Source organism: Leucoraja erinacea, chromosome 8, assembly GCF_028641065.1.
Source record: "Leucoraja erinacea ecotype New England chromosome 8, Leri_hhj_1, whole genome shotgun sequence".
NCBI lineage: Eukaryota > Metazoa > Chordata > Chondrichthyes > Rajiformes > Rajidae > Leucoraja > Leucoraja erinaceus.
In genome coordinates, this window is record NC_073384.1 from 15,216,511 (window position 1) to 15,238,480 (window position 21,970).

A 21,970-nucleotide genomic window follows, 5' to 3' on the forward strand; every position below is an offset into this window, starting at 1 on the left:
GCATAACCACTGTTCCATACTGCTCTTTAATATCACATTGTTTTGCTTTAACTTATTACTTTTTGCCAGTGTACAAATTGACTAAAGCATTTGCTTCTATCACCGTATTGTTAAAAACACTAAGATGTTGACATTCAAATGCTTTGTGTTGCCCTGAGAACATGGAAGGCACGATATTGATGCAAGACCTACCAACTCAAGCAAAACACATACTGTTGGAGGACTTTGTGTTTAAGAAGGAACTGCAGATGCAGGAAAATCAAAGGTAGACAAAAATGCTGGAGAAACTCAGCGGTTGAGGCAGCATATATGGAGGGAACAAAATAGGCAACGTTTCGGGTCAAAACCCTTCTTCAGACTGTGAGGGTGGGGGGGGGGGGGCGGGAGGAAGAAAGGAAGAGGTGGAGCTAGAGGGCTGAGGGAGAGCTGAGAAGGGGGGCAGAAAGTAAGGACTACCTGAAATTAGAGAAGTCAATGTTCATACCGCTGGGGTGCAAACTGCCCAAGCGAAATATGAGGTGCTGCTTCTACAATTTACGGTAGTCCTTAATGGGTCTGGCAGCATTTCTGGAAGGAAATGGACAAATGACATTTCGGAGATAGACACAATATATTGGAGTAACTCTGCAAGTCAAGCAGCATCTCTTGGGAAAATGGATAGGTGACGTTTTGGGTCGGGATCTTCAGACAATGTTTCGTGTTGGTTTCCATCTTCAGACTCAGGACTGCCCTGGTAGGCCCATTATTTCTGCCTGCTTCACCAAACTCATCTCCTTATACCTCAGTTCTATCTGGTTCCTCCCTCCTTCCCAGTTCTTTTCCAATTACATCTGGAATGCATTCCACCACTTCCAATCACTTGGCCCCTATTGTCCACGATGTCCAGTCCTTTTCCATCGCTATTCCCCTTCTGAAAGACCTGAAGGCCCTCCACGTCATCCTAGGGCAGAGACCTAACCAGTGCCCCGTCTGGCAGTTGTTGGCCTCATTCTCAACAATTTCTCTATTGATTCCTCTCCCTTTCTAAAAATTCCTCCAGGAAATGGGCATAGCTCAAGATTCCAACAGCTACAGTCACTCGTATATCTACCTATCAACTCACTATGATCACGGTCCATGATATGCGAGTGCAATACAATTCATTTATTATAATTAGCATAATAAATGTTTACCCATTATTTTCAGCAGTGACTTAGCTCAATTAAATATTATAGTGTTGCTGCAAAAGATGGGAATATTTCAATACAAGCCTTTGAGAACGAAGAACAGAAAATGTTAGAAATATTCCATTGGCTAGGTAATATTTATGGGGAGGGAAACAATTTTAGGTTGACCAATACAACTGGAAAAAGTTAGAAAGGAAACAAGTTTTAAATTGCAGAGAAAGGGTGAAGGGGCAGAGAGGACAAAAGGGAAGGCCTATGATGAGATGCAATTCATGAGCAGTTGAAAGGCACAAGCAATACTGTCTGATCAGATCTCTGGCATTGGCAACGGTTTCCCTCTGGATTAGTTGGGAGAATATTTGCCATTTGCTCTAAATGGAACAGCAGAATTACCCTTTCTTATAATTTGAATTTACCTTTAAGGCTTGATGATGATACCCATCCAGAAAAGAGGAACTGCCTGTAAAAACAAAACAAAAATAATTATTAATCTGCTACAAAGAACAAATGAAACACAAACACCCTTTAAAAAAAAAAAGGCAGGATTAAAATAATCAGAACACATTGTGAGAATTCTGAAAAGGAATCACAGTTTATGAAGAGTGCAGATTTTGTTGAAGGCCAAAAACAGTTCTTTGATTATATAAGCTCTTGAGGACAGATCTGCTGAATTTATTCCCACAGTAACAGTGAATGCCACATAATGACAGTCTCCCCAATTATATGTCATTTAGCTTAAGAAGCATGTGCTAGCTTTGTGATTTCCCATTAAGGTCACAGCCACTTCATCAAATGGATAAGCTAAATTCCTTCCTATATTTCATCCAAATTTCTGGACGTTTCTAAGTGTTTTGGGATCAAAGTGCAGAATTTGGTTTGACCTTTTGTCGAAAAACAAAATCCACTGGTCTCACAACTGACATCAAAAGAGTCATGGGAATATAACGGCCATGAACTTGACATAATTTAAATTGGTCTTAAATTCATCATTATGTCACTTGGCATGCTTGGAAACTTTAAAAGCTGGCCTGAGCTTTGGTGTATTAAATTGTTCCCTCATGCTAAGAGAATTTTGACCTGATGCTTTTCCTTATCATCTTCCTCACTTTGGTAAATAACATAATGAAATGTTGATTTTAGTTTAGTTTAGAGATACAGCACGGAAACAGGTCTTATGTCCCACTGAGTCTGCACCGAGCAGCAAACCCCGCAGGCTAACGCTTTCCTACACACACACACGAGGGACAGTTTGCAATTATACCAAGCCAATAAACCTACAAACCTGTACGTCTGGAATGTGGGAGGAACCTGGAGATCCCAGAGAAAATCTACGCAGGTCACAGGGAGAATGTACAAACTCCATACAGACAGCACCCGTAGTCAGGATCGGACCTGGGTCTCTGGCGCTGTAAGGCAGCAATTCTACCACTGGGCCACCCACTATTGTGGGGTACTTCAGGTTTCAAATATGAATCACACAATAATCCACTTCAAATTATTTTAGAAACTCGTGGTCTGAGACATGACACTTGCAACTGACCTTGAAGAATGTGTCCACAAAGAACTGGCAATCTCTGTGGCAAAAACACCCCATTTATTGACAACTGTAACTAGTCTAAGAGTAAACCTAGCAATTATAGACCTGTTAGTTTGACTTCAGTGGTGGGCAAATTAATGGAAAATATACTTAGAGATAATATATATAAGCATCTAGATAAACAGGGTCTGATTAGGAACAGTCAACATGGATTTGTGCCTGGAAGGTCATGTTTGACTAATCTTCTTGAATTTTTGAAGAGGTTACTAGGGAAATTGACGAGGGTAAAGCAGTGGATGTTGTCTATATGGACTTTAGTAAGGCCTTTAACAAGGTTCCTCATGGAAGGTTGGTTAAGAAGGTTCAACTATTGGGTATAAATGCAGGAATAGCAAGATGGATTCAACAGTGGCTGAATGGGAGAAGCCAGAGGGTAATGGTGGATGGCTGTTTATCGGGTTGGAGTGGGGTGCCTCAGGGATCTGTGTTGGGTCCTTTGTTGTTTGTCATGTACATCAATGATCTGGATGAAGGTGTGGTAAATTGGATTAGTAAGTATACAGATGATACCAAGATAGGGGGTGTTGTGGATAATGAAGAGGATTTCCAAAGTCTACAGAGTGATTTAGGCCATTTGGAAAAATGGGCTGAAAGATGGCAGATGGAGTTTAATGCTGATAAATGTGAGGTGCTACACCTAGGCAGGACAAATCAAAATAGGACGTACATGGTAAATGGTAGGGAATTGAAGAATACAGTTGAACAGAGGGATCTGGGTATAACCGTGCATTGAAGGTGGAATCTCATATAGATAGGGTGGTAAAGAAAGCTTTTGGTATGCTAGCCTTTATAAATCAGAGCATTGAGTATAGAAGCTGGGATGTAATGTTAAAATTGTACAAGGCATTGGTGAGACCAAATCTGGAGTATGGTGTACAATTTTGGTCGCCCAATTATAGAAAGGATGTCAACAAAATAGAGAGAGTACAGAGGAGATTTACTAGAATGTTGCCTGGGTTTCAACAACTAAGTTAGAGATAGGTTGAATAAGTTAGGTCTTTATTCTCTGGAGCGCAGAAGGTTAAGGGGGGACTTGATAGAGGTCTTTAAACTGATGAGAGGGATAGACAGAGTTGATGTGGACAAGCTTTTCCCTTTGAGAATAGGGAAGATTCAAACAAGAGGACATGACTTCAGAATTAAGGGACAGAAGTTTAGGGGTAATATGAGGGGGAACGTCTTTACTCAGAGAGTGGTAGCGGTGTGGAATGAGCTTCCAGTGGAAGTGGTGGAGGCAGGTTCATTGGTATCATTTAAAAATAAATTGGATAGGCATATGGATGAGAAGGGAATGGAGGGTTATGGTATGAGTGCAGGCAGGTGGGACTAAGGGGAAAAAAAATTTGTTCGGCACGGACTTGTAGGGCCGAGATGGCCTGTTTCCGTGCTGTAATTGTTATATGGTTTATATGGTTTACTGGGATCCCTGGCTTCTAGTGCTGTGATGTCATCTGACTCAGATGCCAATCAAAATAGAAACTGCTGAAAACACTCAGCGGGTTCAGCAGCAACAGTGAAATGAGAAACCTCGTTAAATGATTCAGCGTTGACTGAAATTCACAGTTGACTGAAAAATTAACTCTACGTCCCTTTATGTGGATGCTGCCTGACCTGATGAGTGTTTCCAGCTTTTCTGCTATTACAAGACTTTTCCATTTACAGTTTTTATTTATTTCAATGAAGAACTCTCATAGAAAGCATCCTTGGCACTTCTGAGACGCCGGCTCTGTCGCGCTGGTTGTTCCCCCGCTGCTGGAAAAGCAGCGGTTGAAGATCCGATGTTTGGCTTGAGGCAGCGTGACAGAGCCGGGTCGGGCACCAACGGTAGGGGAAAATGTCGGCGTATTTCGAGCAGAGCCAGGCGTCACTGACAGATTCTGCTTGTTCTTGTCCCACCGAACTTATTTCCATATACCTCGACTCCATCCTAACCCCCCCTTGTAAAACCCCTCCCTACCTATGATCAAGACACTTCACACGCTCTTCGTCTCCTTCATGACTTCCGTTTTCCAGACCCCCACTCCCTCATCTTCACCACTGATGTCCAGTCACTATACACCTCCATCCCCCACCAGGAGGGTCTTAAAGCCCTTCATTTCTTCCTCGACCACTGAACCAACCAATCGCCTTTTACCAATACTCTCCTCCGCCAAGCAGAGCTGGTCCTTACCCTCAACAACTTTTTCTTTGACTCCTCCCATTTCCTCCTAATCCAAGGCATAGCTATGGACACACGCATGGGGCCCAGCTATGTCTGCCTGTTTGTAGGGTACATCGAACAATCTTTGTTTGAGGCGTACCGTGGCCCTATCCCCGAACTCTACCTCCACTACATTGACAACTGCATTGGTGTTACCTCCTGCACCCATGCACAACTCACTGACTTCATCCATTTCACCACTAACTCCGGCACTCAAATTCACCTGGACCATTTCCGACATCTCCCTACCGTTTCAAGACCTCACCATCTACATCGCAGGTAACAGAATACTGACCGACATCTACTACAAACTCACTGACTCCTATGGCTATCTGGACTACACTTCTTCCCACCCTGCTTCCTGTAAGGACTCCATCCCGTACTCCCGATTCCTCCCTCTACACCGCATCTGCACCCTGGATGCGGTGTTCCAAACAAGGGCATTGGCAATGTCCTATTTCTTTAGGGAACAGGGGTTCCCCTCTTAGACTATAAATGAGGCTCTCACCAGGGTCCCCTCTATACCCCGTAGCTCCGCTCTCACTCCCCATCCCCCCACTCGTAACAAGGACAGAGTCCCCCTTGTCCTCACCTTCCACCGTACCAGCCATCACATACAACATATAATCCTCTGACATTTTCGGCACCTCCAATGGGATCCCACCACCGGCCACATCTTCCCATCTCCTCCCCTTTCAGCTTTCCACAGAGACCGTTCCCTTCCCTGACCGTTCCCTCCCTGGTCAATTTGCCCCTTCCCACCCAAACCACCCCCTCCCCTGGTACTTTCCCTTGCAACCGCAGGAAATGCTCCACTTGTCGCTTTACCTCCCCCCTTGACGCCATCCAAGGACCCAAGCAGTCTTTCCAGGCGAGGTAGAGGTTCACCTGCACCTCCTCCAACCTCATCTATTGTGTCCGCTGCTCTACATTTGTGAGACCAAGCGCAGGCTTGGCGATCGCTTCGCCCAACACCTCCGCTCAGTTCGAAGTTTTTTTTAATTTTTTTAAATTTCAAAATAGACTTTATTCAATTGATAAATATATACAATTCATGACCCATTCGAACAACAAATTCATCCGACATTTTCGGAGACTATACAAATTTTTTTCAGTACAATATTTTTACATTTGTCAAATTCCACTAAAACTGTCCCCCACCCATGCCACTCTGTGGCCCCTGTCCAAGTAATAAATATATACAACGTGTGCACAGTTCGAAAATTCCATCCGACATTTTTGTAGGCTATATTGTTCAATACAGTTTATGTCTTTTAAATTCCACAAAAATGTCCCCCACCCGTGCCACTCATGTAGCCCCCTGGTGTGGGATACCTTCCCTTAATTTAGTTTGAGGGGCGTCTCCACCATACCGTGCCCCCCATGTCCAGCAGCAGAAGGACCCTAGACTGTGGCCCTCTCCCACCGAGCCTTGGCGTTGGCTGCATCAAGCTTCAGCGAGTCCCTTAGCACATACTCCTGCAGACTGCAGAGGGCCAGTCGGCAACATTCCCTGACGGACAACTCGCTCTGCTGGGTGGTGAGCAACGCTCAGGCAGACCAAAGAGCGTCTTTCACCGAGTTGATGACCCTCCAGCAGCACTCGATGTCAGCCTCTGGATGTGTCCCTGGGAACAGTCCGTAAATCACAGAGTCCTCTGTGACGGACCTGTTCGGGATAAATCGTTCCAGGGACCCTTTCATACTTCTCCAGACTCTTTTTGCAAATCCACACTCTGCAAAGAGGTGGGCAACCGTCTCCTCTCCATAGCAGCCGTCCCGAGGGCAGCGTGCGCTGGTAGTGAGGTTCCGAATGTGCAGGAAGGATCTAACTGGGAGGGCTCCCCTCACCGCCAGCCAAGCCAGGTCTTGGTGCTTGTTGGTCAGTTCTGGCGATGAGGCATTTTGCCAGACAAGCTGGGCAGTCTGCTCTGGGAACCACACCACCGGATCCATCGAGTCCTTTCCCTGCAGTGCCTGCAGGACATTCCGTGCTGACCACTGCCCGATGGACTTGTGGTCAAAGGTGTTGGTCCGGAAGAACCTTTCCATAGACGACAGATGGGGCGGCAATGTCCAGCTGACTGGCACATTGCGTGGCATCTGTGCCAAGCCCATCCTTCGCAACACCGGGGACAGGTAGAACCTCAGCAGGTAGTGACACTTGGTGCCCACGTGCCTTGGCTCTATCACACACAAAGGTGGCCATCAGGGTGAGTGCGACGTTGGGCACGCTTTTACCCATGTTGTCTGCCAACTTGTACATTGTGGCCCGTCGCACCCGGTCCATCCTCGACCCCCAGATGAACTGGAAGACGGCCCGGGTGACCCCCGTGGCATAGGAGTGAGGGACAGGCCACACTTGTGCCAAGTACTGCAGCCCCGAGAGCACCTCACACCTGATGACCAAATTTTTACCGGTTATGGAGAGGGAGCGTTGCCTCCACAGTTCCAGCTTCTTCCCCACCTTTGCTATCCGCTCCAGCCAATTCTAGTTACTCGCCTCAGCCCCCCCGAACCAGATCCCCAGCACCTTCAAAAAGTCAGGCTTGATGGTGAAGGGGACGGAAGATCGGTCGGGCCAGTTGCCAAAGAGCATGGCCTCGCTCTTCCTGCGGTTCACCCTGGCTCCCGTGGCCGACTCAAACTGGTCGCAGATGCTGATCAATCTGCGGACCGACCTTGGATCCGAGCAGAAGACGGCGACATCGTCCATGTACAAGGAGGTCTTGACTTGAATGTCCCCACTGACTGGCAATGTCACTCCTCTTATCGCTCAGTTCGAAATAACCAACCTGATCTCCCAGTGGCTCAGCACTTCAACTCCCCCTCCCATTCCGAATCCGACCTCTCTGTCCTGGATCTCCTCCATGGCCAGAGTGAGTCCCACTGCAAATTGGAGGAGCAGCACCTCATATTTCGCTTGGGTGGTTTACACCCCAGCAGTATGAACATTGACTTCTCTAATTTTAACCAGTCCTAGCTTTCTCCCTCCTTCACCTCCCTTTCCCAGCTCTCCCACAGCCGACTGTCTCCGTCTCTTCCTTTCTTTCACCCCCCCACAACCGTCTGAAGAATGGTCTTGACCTGAAAACGCCACCTATTCCTTCGCTGCCTCACCCGGTGTTTTTCTATGGGACACATTGGTAAATAACTTAAATTCAGGTCAATTCAAGTGATTTTCCTAATTACAGTAGAAAGTTGACTTAAGTGACAGCAACCTTGAGATTTCAGTGTCACACTATATGCATAGAGATCCTGAAATTGCTGTTCAGCATAATAGCACAAGTAGTTTTATTGTCATTCATACTTCAAAATCTGAACTAGAGCCTCATCGGAATGAAAGAAAGAAAAACAGAAACACAGATTCAGAATGGCAAACAGTCAATGCAGTTATCCAGCACTGTGGTAACTAGCCAACATTCACATTGTAATAGTTTTAATCCTGTGATATTTTCTACTTGTATAAACAATGTGGTTTTTACTGTAATAAATTCTTTGAATAACACCAGCGACTGTCAGGTTTCAGTATGTCTTAGGAGTACATTGTTAAGCAGAAAAAAATGATTTATTTTGTGCTTTGATTACATGGATTTTTAAATTTCAACTTTCCCATTCATTTGAGATAAAAGACATTCAAAATCATTTGAAAAAAAGCAATTTGGACAATTTACTGCAATACCATCTGAAATTTTACACTGAGGTCTCTGGATTGGTACCTGAACCCACTAACTTTAGAGGGAAAGAGCCAGAGAAAAGATGATTGTGGGAACTAGAATACCCTACAAATTTCTGTTCACATGCAGATCACTACTGGAGCTCACATCTGTTTGCAGTGATTTTATTATTTTTTTAAAATCATGTTGTAAGTATATCTTACGATCAATTCCCATTTTGGTTAGATGTCTTCACAGTTGAATAGCAAATAAAAACAGGAAATTGTGTGTAAGTGGGGGGGGGGGGGGGGGGGGTGATTGCAGAGGAAAAGCTAATTAGAAAAACAAATTTTAAAGTACTGAAAAGATAATTGCGATTAAATGTCAACAAATCCCTTGAGCCTAACGGTGTATATCATTGCGAGTTTTAAAAGGGGCAGCACAATTGGTTTTGGTCCAAGTATATATATATTTTTTAAATCAGGACTAGGAGTTCAATACCACAGGATATGAAAGATTTCTAAGATATTGGGAAAAGGGGAGGTGAAGGGACAACAATTTACGGAAAGGACTGTTTACAGCTATCAACAAAATATAAACTTCCATGTAGATGTCAAAGGTTTAATTACACTAATGTTGGTTTACCGGGAAGATGGAAGACAAAATAAGTCAGGAAAATGAGCAAACATTTCCAGAAAATGCATAAACATTTATGGAGCCTTTCGACTATCTGAAAGTTAATTGCCCCAGAGGAGGTAGGCAAACAATAGTAAGGAATGGAATCCTTAAAATACACAGACGACTTTTATCTAAACCTTTCCGAAAAATTCCAACAAGACAGAGTTCATTATTGGATCCAGGAAAAGGATATGAAAAGTGATAATACAAGTACAAATAGGGGAACAACATGTTAATAATAACCGGAATACAGCAATGCTTTTAGACAATAATCAAGGACAAGTGTGATCAAGGTAGAAAAAAATATTTTTTTTTAGGGCCAGAGAACAGAAAATAGAGTGGACAATATCAGAGGGCGGCAATTGCAAGCATTTGAAGTGTTGAACTGAGTCCAGGAAAAAAAAAAATATTCTGCCAAAAAAACAAGCTCAAACTAAACACCATTGAGACATAAGCAATGAATAATGGCAAAAGGAAAAACCTAGAGCAAGAAAAGACGGGACACCAAGTACAAAAACAACAGGGCTGCCCAAAGTAAGAAAGAATATGAAGGGATTCAGAAAATTAACAAAACAAGTGCACAAAAGAAGACTATTAAATGTAATTATTATGGATCATAAAACAAAATTGTAAAATGTAGCACATGCAAATAAAAAAGTAAAACTGGTGTGAGAATAGGGATCAAATCACAATAATCACTTGCAATGCTTAAGAAGTTAACAGGGTGGTAAAGTAAGGTTCAGATTTGAAAGTATATTATCATATTTAAAATAAAATTAGGGTATAAAACGCAGGGATCAAACAGAAGACATGCTCATTTTTAAAAAAATCTAGAGATAGTGTAGGTATTATCACATATTCATATAATCATTCATTAGGTGCAGCAAAGAGGCTTGGTAGATAAAGTGCACACAAGCTTTGGACCAGTTAGCTCATCAGCGATAGGAAGGCAGTTAAAAAATGGAAACACGGGTGGAAACTAGTAACAACGAAAAGTCAGCGTGGATTTTAAAAGAGCAAGTTTTACTTGCCGAACCTCATTGCATTCACTGAGGTAGAGTAAGTATGGATAATGTTGCTAGGGTAAATCATCTGGATTTCCAAAGGACCTTAAATAAGATGCCGATAGGTATAATGAGTGCATGCCAATTCAGAAGAAATACACGAGAATAAATAAATAGCTGGCTTCAAGCCAAATCCAGAAAGCAAAAAATCAAGGTAAACGTAAACTGTTTGGAATGGTAGACAGAGAGTCACAAAGATTGAGGCTACTCCAAACTTACAATTTATATTTACATCTTCGACTTGGGAACCAAATCTGATTTTTAAACCTGCAAATACCACAATGCTGTTATGTCTTGACCATATTATTGCAACACACTCCTGGATATGTTAACTTGTTTAATCCTTCAATAGCTTGAGGAACTTTAAACTTCTGTTCGTTCATTACACGGATGCTCAATGAACTACTCTGACTCCCACTCAAAATTATTCAATTAAAAAATTCTTAACATCGCTTTCAAATCTATTTACAGTCCGGCCTTATCTGTGCAACTTCCTCGAGTACTACAAGCCAGCAAAGTGCCTGCATTTGCCCAAATGTATTTCTTAATCATCCTTAAGTTTGATTATTAAATCATGGCAACTGCTGCAAGTAAGAATTCCATTGTTCTATCTGGGACATATGACAATAAACACTCTTGACCATTCAAGACCCTAAGCTCTTTGATAATCTCCATAAATATTCATGCTGCTCTCATCTCTTGAGATATTCCTGAAAGCGTACCAAGCCACCTGCCGTCTGGTTATGTGGATCAGCGTTGACTTTTGATTGTTAGCTTTCCTCCTGATACAGGTTCATAATGCAAGTTCCTGGTGCAATGTGCAAGGATTGTTTCAGGCTTGGTTGCAGCAAAAAGAGTAGGAATAAATTTGTCATTCTCAGGTTGGCAGCTTATAAATGATGGAATGCCATTGGATCAGTGCTTCGATTCAATCTACAGCAGTCATGTAGATGAGGGCGTGAAATAAAATGCATCCAAATTCACTTAAAATGATTTAAAAATCTTTAAGTATGATGGAAAGATCAAAATGATATGGAAAAGCAAATTGAATGGATAAAATGTTTCCAGATGGTGTGCAATATGTAAAATGCAATAATATTTACTCTGGTAAAAATAGAAAATGCATGTACAGTGCCCTCCATAATGTTTGGGACAAAGACTCATCATTTATTTATTTGCCTCTGTACTCCACTATTTGTAACAACTTGTCACTAAACACCTCCAAGACCAAGGAGCTGATTATTGACTTCAGGAGGTTCCACAATGGAGAATACGCCCCAATCGCCATTTACGGGGAAAGTGTGGAGAGAGTGTCCAGCTTTAAGTTTCTGGGCACTCACATTTCAGAGGACCTCACATGGTCCACCAACACCGCTGCGCTGGTCAAGAAAGCACAGCAACGACTGTTCTTCCGGAGGACATTAAAAAAGACTGGTCTGCCCCAACAGCTGCTGACAACGTTCTACCGCTGCACCACAGAGAGCATATTAACATATGGCATCTCTGTGTGGTATCTCAGCTGCACGGAGGCGGAGAGGAGAGCTCTTCAGCGCGTCGTCCACAGAGCGCAGAGGGTCATTGGGACAGAGCTACCAGCCTTGGCGGGCATCTACCACACACGGTACCTCAGGAAGGCCGTCAGCATCCATAAAGACTCATCACACCCCTGTAACGGACTGTTTGAACTACTTCCCTCCGGCAGACGTTACAAGGCCTTCTACGCCCGAACCTCCAGACTCAGAAACAGCTTTATTCCGAGAGCTATAGCGGCTCTGAACCGGCCCTGCTGAGTGCCCCACCCCCCCTGGACTGTCTCCCTCGGATGGTCACGACACACAGCTTATTTATTTATTTTACTTTTCTTTTTCATCGGTTGGAGCTGCATACTAAATCTCGTTGCACTGACGTGCAATGACAATAAAATATTATTATTATTATTATTATTATTATTATTGAGATTTGTAATAGAAGAAAATCACATCTGGTTAAAGTGCACATCGTCAGATTGTAATAAAGGCCATTTTTATACATTTTGGTTTCATCATGTAGAAATTACAGCAGGGCATTTTTATTTCGGACTTTCAACACCTGCAATATTTTGCTTTCCTACTGTCTAAGAATGTCCTGTTGCTGAGTTTGTTTAAGACTGAGGTCAATTGATTTCTGGACATTATGACAATCAAAGGATACAGTGATATGGTTGGTACGTGAAGGCAGGAGATAAAGTCAGCCACAATCTTACTGAATGGCAAAGCATGCTGGAGGGGTGGCGGGGGGGGGTCAACCTGCTCCTATTTATGTTCATGGTTATAACAACTATAATTAAGGTCATATGCCAGTGTATAGCTATATAGGTTTCATTTATAAACATATTTCAAGTTTCTCTGCTGGGAAACTGAGAGGGTATATGACTAGGAAGGAACTACAGATTCTCCTTTAAACCGGAGTGTATAGCTTGTGTAATCTGCAAGACCCTTGAACGCAAATAAGTGAATGTTAATGATACCCTGCCTGCGGAGGCACCTTGTTACAGATTAGCTTCTGATTGAAATGCTGCTACCCTAGTTCAGAAACACAAGCATTTGAGAACAGAACGTGCAGGCTTGATTGAGAATAACCGTGCAATAGTGCAGAAGGTGAACCATAACATTTTGCCCTTCAGGCTGCACACAGCTGTTTTAAAAAAAAGCTTATTGATCTTGGAATTGTCGAGAAAATTTTAAGATTTAACTGCCGCTGTTGGCAACCATTAGAATCCAGTTCAAAAAACATATTTACTGTATTTGGAATTTCCCCAAAATCTGGGAGCGTTAAATATTCAATGAATGAATTTAACTCAGTGTAACACACTGCCAAGCTTTCATCGCTGATGCTAATGCCGCAGAATACTGGGCATTCAATGGCTCAGCTCCGACACAGAAAAAGATTGATATTACAGACTGAGACAGGAATTACAACTTCAGGTGCTGTGCACAAATATTTACTTTTTGTACTCGCTTTTCTAAAGCAATGGCCAAGGAGAGCCCCAGGAAAAATGGTGGCAAGAAAAAGCCACCTGTAGTAGTAGAAAAAGGTTTGAGTTTGTGCATCGATGGATGCTGCAGAATTTTGCAAACCAACTGAAAGCTTTCCTTTGCACATTTTGCTCTCCACATAGACCTCCCATTCTGTCCCTTTCTTCCCCACAAACCCAAGACATAGTAGAAACAAGGAACTTTACAAAAAAGGACACAAAGTACTGGAGTAATTCAACGGGTCGGGCAGCATCTCTAGAGAACATGTATTGAACATGTTCTATGTTTCTATAGGTGACGTCTGGGGTGTGCCTTCTTCAGATACAGACAGGGTAAGGTGCCCAATGGACTTCCCTATTTTTATTCTGCACCACTGCTGGTTTACACAGCAGCAAGAGTAGGAGTAAACGGGTCCTTTTCACAATGGCAGGCAGTGACTAGTGGGGTACCGCAAGGCTCAGTGCTGGGACCCCCAGCTATTTACAATATATATTAATGATCTGGATGAGGGAATTGAAGGCAATATCTCCAAGTTTGGGATGACACTAAGCTGGGGGGCAGTGTTAGCTGTGAGGAGGATGCTAGGAGACTGCAAGGTGACTTGGATAGGCTGGGTGAGTGGGCAAATGTTTGGCAGATGCAGTTTAATGTGGATAAATGTGAGGTTACCATTTTGGTGGCAAAAACGGGAAAGCAGACTATTATCTAAATGGTAGCCGATTGGGAAAGGGGGAGATGCAGCGAGACCTAGGTGTCATGGTACACCAGTCATTGAAGGTAGGCATGCAGGTGCAGCAGGCAGTAAAGAAAGCGAATGGTATGTTAGCTTTCATTGCAAAAGGATTTGAGTATAGGAGCAGGGAGGTTCTACTGCAGTTGTACAGGGTCTTGGTGAGACCACGCCTGGAGTATTGCGTACAGTTTTGGTCTCCAAATCTGAGGAAGGACATTATTGCCATAGAGGGAGTGCAGAGACGGTTCACCAGACTGATTCCTGGGATGTCAGGACTGTCTTATGAAGAAAGACTGGATAGACTTGGTTTATACTCTCTAGAATTTAGAAGATTGAGAGGGGATCTTATAGAAACTTACAAAATTCTTAAGGGGTTGGACAGGCTAGATGCAGGAAGATTGTTCCCGATGTTAGGGAAGTCCAGGACAAGGGGTCACAGCTTAAGGATAAGGGGGAAATCCTTTAAAACCGAGATGAGAAGAACTTTTTTCACACAGAGAGTGGTGAATCTCTGGAACTCTCTGCCACAGAGGGTAGTTGAGGCCAGTTCATTGGCTATATTTAAGAGGGAGTTAGATGTGGCCCTTGTGGCTAAGGGGATCAGGGGGTATGGAGAGAAGGCAGGTACGGGATACTGAGTTGGATGATCAGCCATGATCATATTGAATGGCGGTGCAGGCTCGAAGGGCCGAATGGCCTACTCCTGCACCTAATTTCTATGTTTCGATGTTTCTAAATAGACACAAAATGCTGGAGTAACAGACGGTCAGGCAGCATCTCTGGAGAAAAGGAACAGCATTGTAATTAGGTAGACTGTTGCCTGGGCATTCCACTGCCCTCAATGGCCAATGCCCAACAACGTTGAGGTGGCTTCTGGACCATATTCCCACACAGGGACTTATACCTATAAAAACTAGGCAACACTTGCAAATGGTTTACTCCAAATCTATTATTAAGTAGTTATCAGTCATTTAATTAATTAGGAAACAACTGCAGGTGCTGGAAATCTGAAATAAAACCACAAAATACTGCAAACACTTAACGTCAGACAGTATCTGTGAAGTCTAAAATAATTCTAACCACTACTATCACATTATTTAAATGTCTAACAGTTATCACAATGAATCGCAGAGTTATTAGGTTGGTTCAACCAGAAGATACCATATCGACTAATTCTGACACCAGTTAGGTTGATTTTGTTCTGTTATTTACCACCTTATATTACTATTCCTGACATTGATTCAAGTTCCTACTGCATAGAACCAAAATAGTAACAGAGCACACAATCTCTTTGCATCAGCAAGGCTGAATCAGCACTTGGGTCACGTAATTACACCACTCCCTTTCTCTTCACTCAGCCACGAGACATCCATCTCCTCACGTACACAATCAATTACAGTTTGAATGCTACCATTATATAAAAATCCATGTAAACAGTAACCATAACAGTTCACTGCGCTGAAAAATCTGCACCCCTTCCTGTTCTTTCAGCAATTATCTTAAATCTATTTCTTGTGGTTACTGACCTTAATGCCAGTTCAAATAACTTCTCTATGTCTATTCGATTGAGGCCATCTCAAAAATGTTAAAAATGATTTGTGCAATAATTGTGGTTTTACTCATAGTGTGGACTATGCTTCACGACTCCGGTGACCCAGATTCAATCCTGCCCTGCAATGCAATCTGAGTGGCTCAACGGTAGAGTTGCTGCTTTACAGCACCAGAGAACTGGGTTTGATCCTGACTACGGGTGCTTGTCTGCATCAAGTTTGTACGTTCTCCCTGTGACCTCCATGGGTTTTCCCAGAAAGCTCCAGTTTCCTCCCACACTCCAAAGATGTGCATTTTTGTAGGCCAATTCGCTTGGTATAAATATAAATTTGCCCTAGTGTGTGTGTGTGTAGGATAGTGTTAGTGTGCTGGGATCGCTGTTAGCGTGGACTCGGTGGGCCGAAGGGCCAGTTTCCGTGCTCTATCTCTAAATTAAATTAAACTAAAATTAGCAAAGATGGGTTGGATGGATGGCTAATTACCCATTGCAAGTTGTCCACAGGTGGGTGGTGGAAAGTGGGGAAGTTCAGGAGAATAGGTTTAGTATAAATGGATACATGATCATTAGCGCAGAGTCAAAGGGCTGATGTGCCTGGTTACATGCTGCATGGGTCCAATGGAAATTAATTCTTCCCTGAAGACCACATTATCTTTAGATTAAATTGATTAATGACCTTTACAAATGGTTTAATGACCAAATCGCAAAGGCCTTGCAACATGCCGGGTAGCTCTGAGGAATAATCAGTCCGAAGGGCCAGACCCGAAACGTTACCCATTTATGTCCTCCAGAATTGCTGCCAGACCAGTGGAGTAAAGGGCCTGTCCCACGAGCATGCGACAGCATGTGACTGCATGCGGCAAGCGCGACCTAACGTGGTTGCTTGAGCCGTACGGCCTCGCGGGGCCAGTCCCACTTCGATTGCCGGAGATGTATGGAGTTGTGTGGAGCTGGTCCCGACATCGCGCGAGGCTCCGAAAAACTGACACTGTCCGAAATTTCCGCGCGGCAACGGCCTGCCGGCCCGCAGCCGCATTGCCGCCGTATACACCGCCTCGACGGGCGTGCGCAGCGTCTCAACGCCGTACGCCTAGCGCGAACTTCCCGCGGACTTCGCTCGAACTTCACGTCAACTCGCCCTTCATCACTCGACCTCCGCGAGGCCCCCGCTTCCGGTTTGGTCGCGCTTGCCGCATGCAGTCGCATGCTCGTGGGACAAGCCCTTTACTCTAACAGTTTATCATTTTTTGTTGTAAATCAACATCTGCACTTGCTTGTATCTTCAGGAACAATCACAGACTGGATTTTAATTTATTTTGATGGGTCCACTCACACCACCCATCTGTTTAAGGTATGCGGATCACTAATAAACAACAAGGCAAAGAACCCAGAAGCAAATTCTTTGTATCGTGTGTGACAAGTCTCAACAATTGGTGGAGACTGGAGCGACGGAGGAACAGAATTATTCCTTCAGCATTTTTATTTCCATTTTGAAACTTTTTAAATGGTTAAACTTTTGAAGATATAATCTTCTTCCATAAAGGATAGGGGCGGGCAAGTAGCAGCTGAGATGTGCTGAAGACGACCTTGGCAATAGGTTGAAAAGAACTACGTGGTTGATTGTTCATGTGGCCATTTCAGTCAATATAGATCTGTTGACTCAAAGAGCCATTGCACTGCAGAGACAACATGTAATGATGCTCGTTGCTCAGGAGAGCTAAAAACTGTTTATCTTCTGACAAAATAGGGGCATTGTCATAGAATGTGTTAGAAGTTTTTTTTAATGTTCCCTGCAATTGCAGCACTAATTACCCAAAGCATATGTGATAGGAGCAGATTTAGGCCATTCGGCCCATCAGATCTACTCTGCCATTCAATCATGGCTGATCTATCCCTTTCTCTTAACCCCATTTTCCTGCCTTCTCCTCATAACCCCTGACACCCGTACTAATCAAGAATTTATCTATCTCTGCCTTAAAAATAACAATTGAAGCAGTAAAAAAATAATCTATAAAATGTTTCAGGTAAAAGTAATCTATTGCTCCATTGGTTCAGCAAGTTCCTGCAAGATTTGCTTAAAGTACAACTTTAATCTACTTCATATGGTCACTCAACACTAGCTAAAGTAAGGAACTGAGTATTTGCAGCAACATTGCGCAGCGGTAGAGTTGCTACCTTACAACGTCAGAGACCCGGGTTCGATCCTGCTTTAGCAAGAATTGTAAATCGTCCCTAGTGTGCAGGATAGTGCTAATGAACGCGGATCGATGGTCAGCGCGGACTCAGTGGGCCGAATGCCCTGCCTCTGTGTGGTATCTCTAAAACTAAAACTGGTAAATTGATTGGTTAAGTAAAGTATAGATTCATATAGCACACAAACAAGCTTATAAGCCCACCATGTTACTGCAGACCATCAAATTCCAGCTGTCAGTTGATATCCAATTGGTTGACTTATTTTCCCCTAGATAGCTCTTTGGTTGGCAAATGATGAATTGGTAAGAGAATCACAAGGGCAATCTTTTAGCGTCTCAATAATCAGGAAAAGCACCAATTACTGTTAAAAAGACTCTGAGGTGCATAAAAGGAAAGGAGACAGCCAGTCCCAACAAAGTCAAGGATTACAAATTCTGGGTACATTTACGTCGTCTCGTTTAAGAAAGAAGATCCACTGGTGTTGGGTACTATGGCTGGTTCATCACCTTGCAATACCAAACAAAAACCAGGAGCAACAGTGATCAAGTCAATGTGTTTACAGGTATTGAAAGATCAATTTTCATTCGTCTCAACCATTTATCTCGTAGCTTTTTTGACAAGTATGATCAGCTTATGAAACATCATAACCAAGTTGTGCTATTCAGCAGAGTTGTTCTTTGTCAACCTTGACAAATGGATAGGGGCTGAAATAAGCCCATGGTTGGGTGTCTAGTCCATCAGTATGGGGGTTAGTTCAGGTGGTTTATAGAGTTGCCTCTGTTGTTAAGCAACAGCAATATATTAGGTCCACCATGTTAAATTGGCCACTGCCAAGGAGGGCCAAAGCAGAGGGAACAATCCAAAGTTTTTAAAGTTAGGGCGAAGAGAGCAAGTGGACCAAATGCTGCTGGCCCATTACCTAATTGTTCAACAACTAGCACAAGTTACGCAGTGTCTCGATTTTAAACTTTCAGTCATTTCAAACCTCCAAGTCACACCCCACCTATGACATCGATCCAGGCCCCACAATACACCTAGGTTTTATTCATCATAAAATTAAGTTGCTCCATCACCGGGTGCTGCTTTCAGCTTTTCAGCTCTCCATCTTTAAAATTCCCTTTCTAAAGACCTGACTCTCAACCTCGTTCTTTCTCAAAAGATTCTTTATTACTTCACTACTCAAGCTATTGGTCATCAGCCTGATGGGTTTTTATCTGTTGAGCATTATTTGTTTAAATCAGTAATGTTCCCATGAAGCCGTTGAATTTTTGTTCTGTCAAGCAACTCTATACAAAAGGGAAAGTATTATTGTTGATAGCCTCTACCTTTCTGCTCCTCACATCGAACATTCTTGGTATCAAAGTCCTTCATTAGTTAAAAAACTTTCAGTCACCCTTCTGCCTTTTATTTACCAGGAAGAGACCTAACTCTTTTTATTGCTTTCCTGATAAATACAGTTTGGGGATCATCACCAACTTGCACATTTCCGGTGCCTATATATCCTTTTAATACGATCAGACTGCACACAATATTCCAAGTGTGGTCTATCTAACATTTGGTCCATGTTTACCACAAGTACTTTCCTTTAGTTATTGAAACTCCAATGTTGTTTGCTTTTAGCAGTTAGAGTACAAACTCCCAGACCCCTTTATTCTTCAAATTATTTTCTAAATAATGACCTAATTTTCATTAACAAAATATAATAATTCAGACATGTTGAAAATCATTTTCTAATTATTCGCTCAGTCTTATTTTGTCATTTAATACCCATCTCCTTGTGTTAACCATCTTTCTAATCTGATTTTGTCAGCAAATTTAGAAATTATAATCCAATAACCTAAATATTTGATAGGTATTTTTAAATTCAAATTAAGATCCCCTGTCATCATAATGGGAAACAGACAGTATTTAGCTAAAATTAGTTAAAAGGTTTTTTGCACTGGGAGATGGCAGCATGAGGAATTTGCTATGAGAAATAGGGATGGCATAAAATAGAATTTTATTCTAATGAGGAAAATTTAAAAGGGGGGCAAGAACAAAATACTTTCTGTGAACGGATAAAAATATGACATATAATCGTGTTGCGAGAATAACCTGTGTTTAATAATCTAGAAATTACAGAATGGCTGAAAAAATCTCCGCAGCATGCTTTTGAAAGTACATCAACCTGACCTCTCGAGAATTGCTGCACGTCCTTACTGCGTCTTGCTGTCACTTACTTTTTCAGATTTTTCTATTGTCTACTTCCTCCCCCTTTATGTCCATGCTCACATTATAATGCCGAGCAATTTGTCCCCACGGCCACCTCCGCCAAGCGGCCGGTATTGTAAACGATGCGAGGCGAGGAGCATTCACGCGATCCCGAGCCAGACGCTCTCACAGTCCTGGGATGAAGGTTGCCAGCGTTTCAGCAGCGCTGAATGTCTCTGGACCGACGCGGGCCGCTAGATTACTGGCATTACCCTATGATTCCTTCACCACCTCCTAGTTCGTTCTTCTTGGTCAGCTTACAACCCAGCAGTATGAATATTGATTTATCTAACTTCAAGTAATCTTTGCTAACCCTCTCTCTCTCTCTCTCTGTCCCTCCCCAACCCTCGTTCTCCTAGTTTCACTGTCCTGATTCATTTTACTGATTGTATGCCTTGTTGTCATCTTCCCCTCAGTTAACAACGACCCACTGTACATTTTCTTGCTCGTCGTCTGCTTTGTTGTTTTCATACCTTACCCGTCCACATCTCCAGTTTTCCTCTCCCCTGTCTCTCAGTCTGAAAAAGGGTCTCGAACCGAAACGTCACCCATTCTTGCTCTCCAGACTCACAGCGTTACTCCAACATTTTGTGTCTATCTTTGTTCAATATCCTCGGGTGGCAAGTCGGTCACCTTGCCCATCATCACCTGCACCTTGACACCCACACATATCTGCTGCCTTTCACATCCCCTCTTTGAGGAGTTGGGGAGGCGGAAAAGGGGAAGAAGGGGGAGACGGAGAAACGGGAGAAGGAGAAAGAGAAAAAGGGGAGAAGGAGAAAGGGGAGGAGGAGGAGGCGAAGGGGGAGAAGGACTGCGGGGCGAGCAGCGGCTGTAGTGCCAATGACAGGAGCCCCGCTCGGCCGAGTGAAGCCTGAGACCCGGGCGATGGGTGGGCGGTCGATCGACAGCTCGCCCCGGCCCCCGTACCCGTGGCTCCCCGCCACCTACCCAGATACTTGCGGAGCTCCAGCAGCAGGGCCGGCGCGCCGCCGTTGAGCTGGTAGCAGAGCGAGGCGAGGCTCAGCAGGAGCACCGAGGCCAGGCACAGGCCGTAGTCCCGCAGCGAACACTTGAGCAGCTTCCTCAACACCATCATCACCCGCCTCACCCTCACCGATCCTCCTCCCATCGGGCTGCCGCCCCGCCGCCGACTGCCCGCTCGCAGATCATCGGCAGCGGCCACCGCAGCGCAGCGCCCAGAGCTCAGATTGCCAGGCTCGAGCCCCGCCCCGTCCCGTCCCGACCTCCTCCGCTCACAACGCCCCCTGCAGTGCCGGCTGCAGCACCGCACCTAAACCACACCCCCCACTCACAACGCCCCCTGCAGTGCCGGCTGCAGCACCGCACCTAAACCACAACGGCCCTGCAGTGCCGGCTGTAGCACCGCACCTTAACCAGACCACCGCACCCTGACGTCCGCGCTCCAGGCAGTTCCTCCACCAGCTGCTGCTCCTACAGGTACACAAAAATGCTGGAGAAACTCAGCGGGTGCAGCAGCATCTATGGAGCGGAGGAAATAGGCAACGATTCGGGCCGAAACCCTTCTGCAGGTTTCGTCTCGGCTCCAGGCTGGACCTCGGCCCGCTGCGCCCCCTGCAGCCCCGCCTGTCAACAGTCAACAGTCAAGAGCTCTGCTCTATGATCTTTGGTCAAGAGTGTTTTCAAAGGTTTTTTAAGCCCCTGTCCCACTTAGGAAACCTGAATAGAAACCTCTGGTGACCTTGCGCCCCACACCAGGTTTCCGTGAGGTTCCCAGAGGTTTTGGTCACTCTCCCTAATGGTCGAAAGTGGTTTCCGTGTAGTCGAGGCTTTTTCTATGTTCCTGCGATTATTTCAACAAATTCAAAACCGGCCTCGACTAACAATA

The 21,970-nt window shown here is 44.1% G+C and overlaps 1 protein-coding gene across 2 annotated transcripts in view; it reads right to left on the reverse strand.

The window, feature by feature from the left end:
• Positions 1-21,333, reverse strand: part of usta (uronyl 2-sulfotransferase a) — a 76,873-nt gene extending 55,540 nt beyond the window's left edge. For both annotated transcript variants that reach the window (XR_008723833.1, XM_055639028.1), the window contains exons 1-2: positions 21,052-21,333; positions 1,583-1,626 (exon numbers count right to left, since the gene is read on the reverse strand). Coding sequence is in view for 1 of the 2 variants with exons in the window: in XM_055639028.1 (XP_055495003.1) it covers positions 1,583-1,626; positions 21,052-21,232 (225 nt within the window). In the remaining variant the exon portion in view is untranslated. The remainder of the gene's footprint in view (positions 1-1,582; positions 1,627-21,051) is intronic.
• Positions 21,334-21,970: the final 637 nt, after the last annotated feature.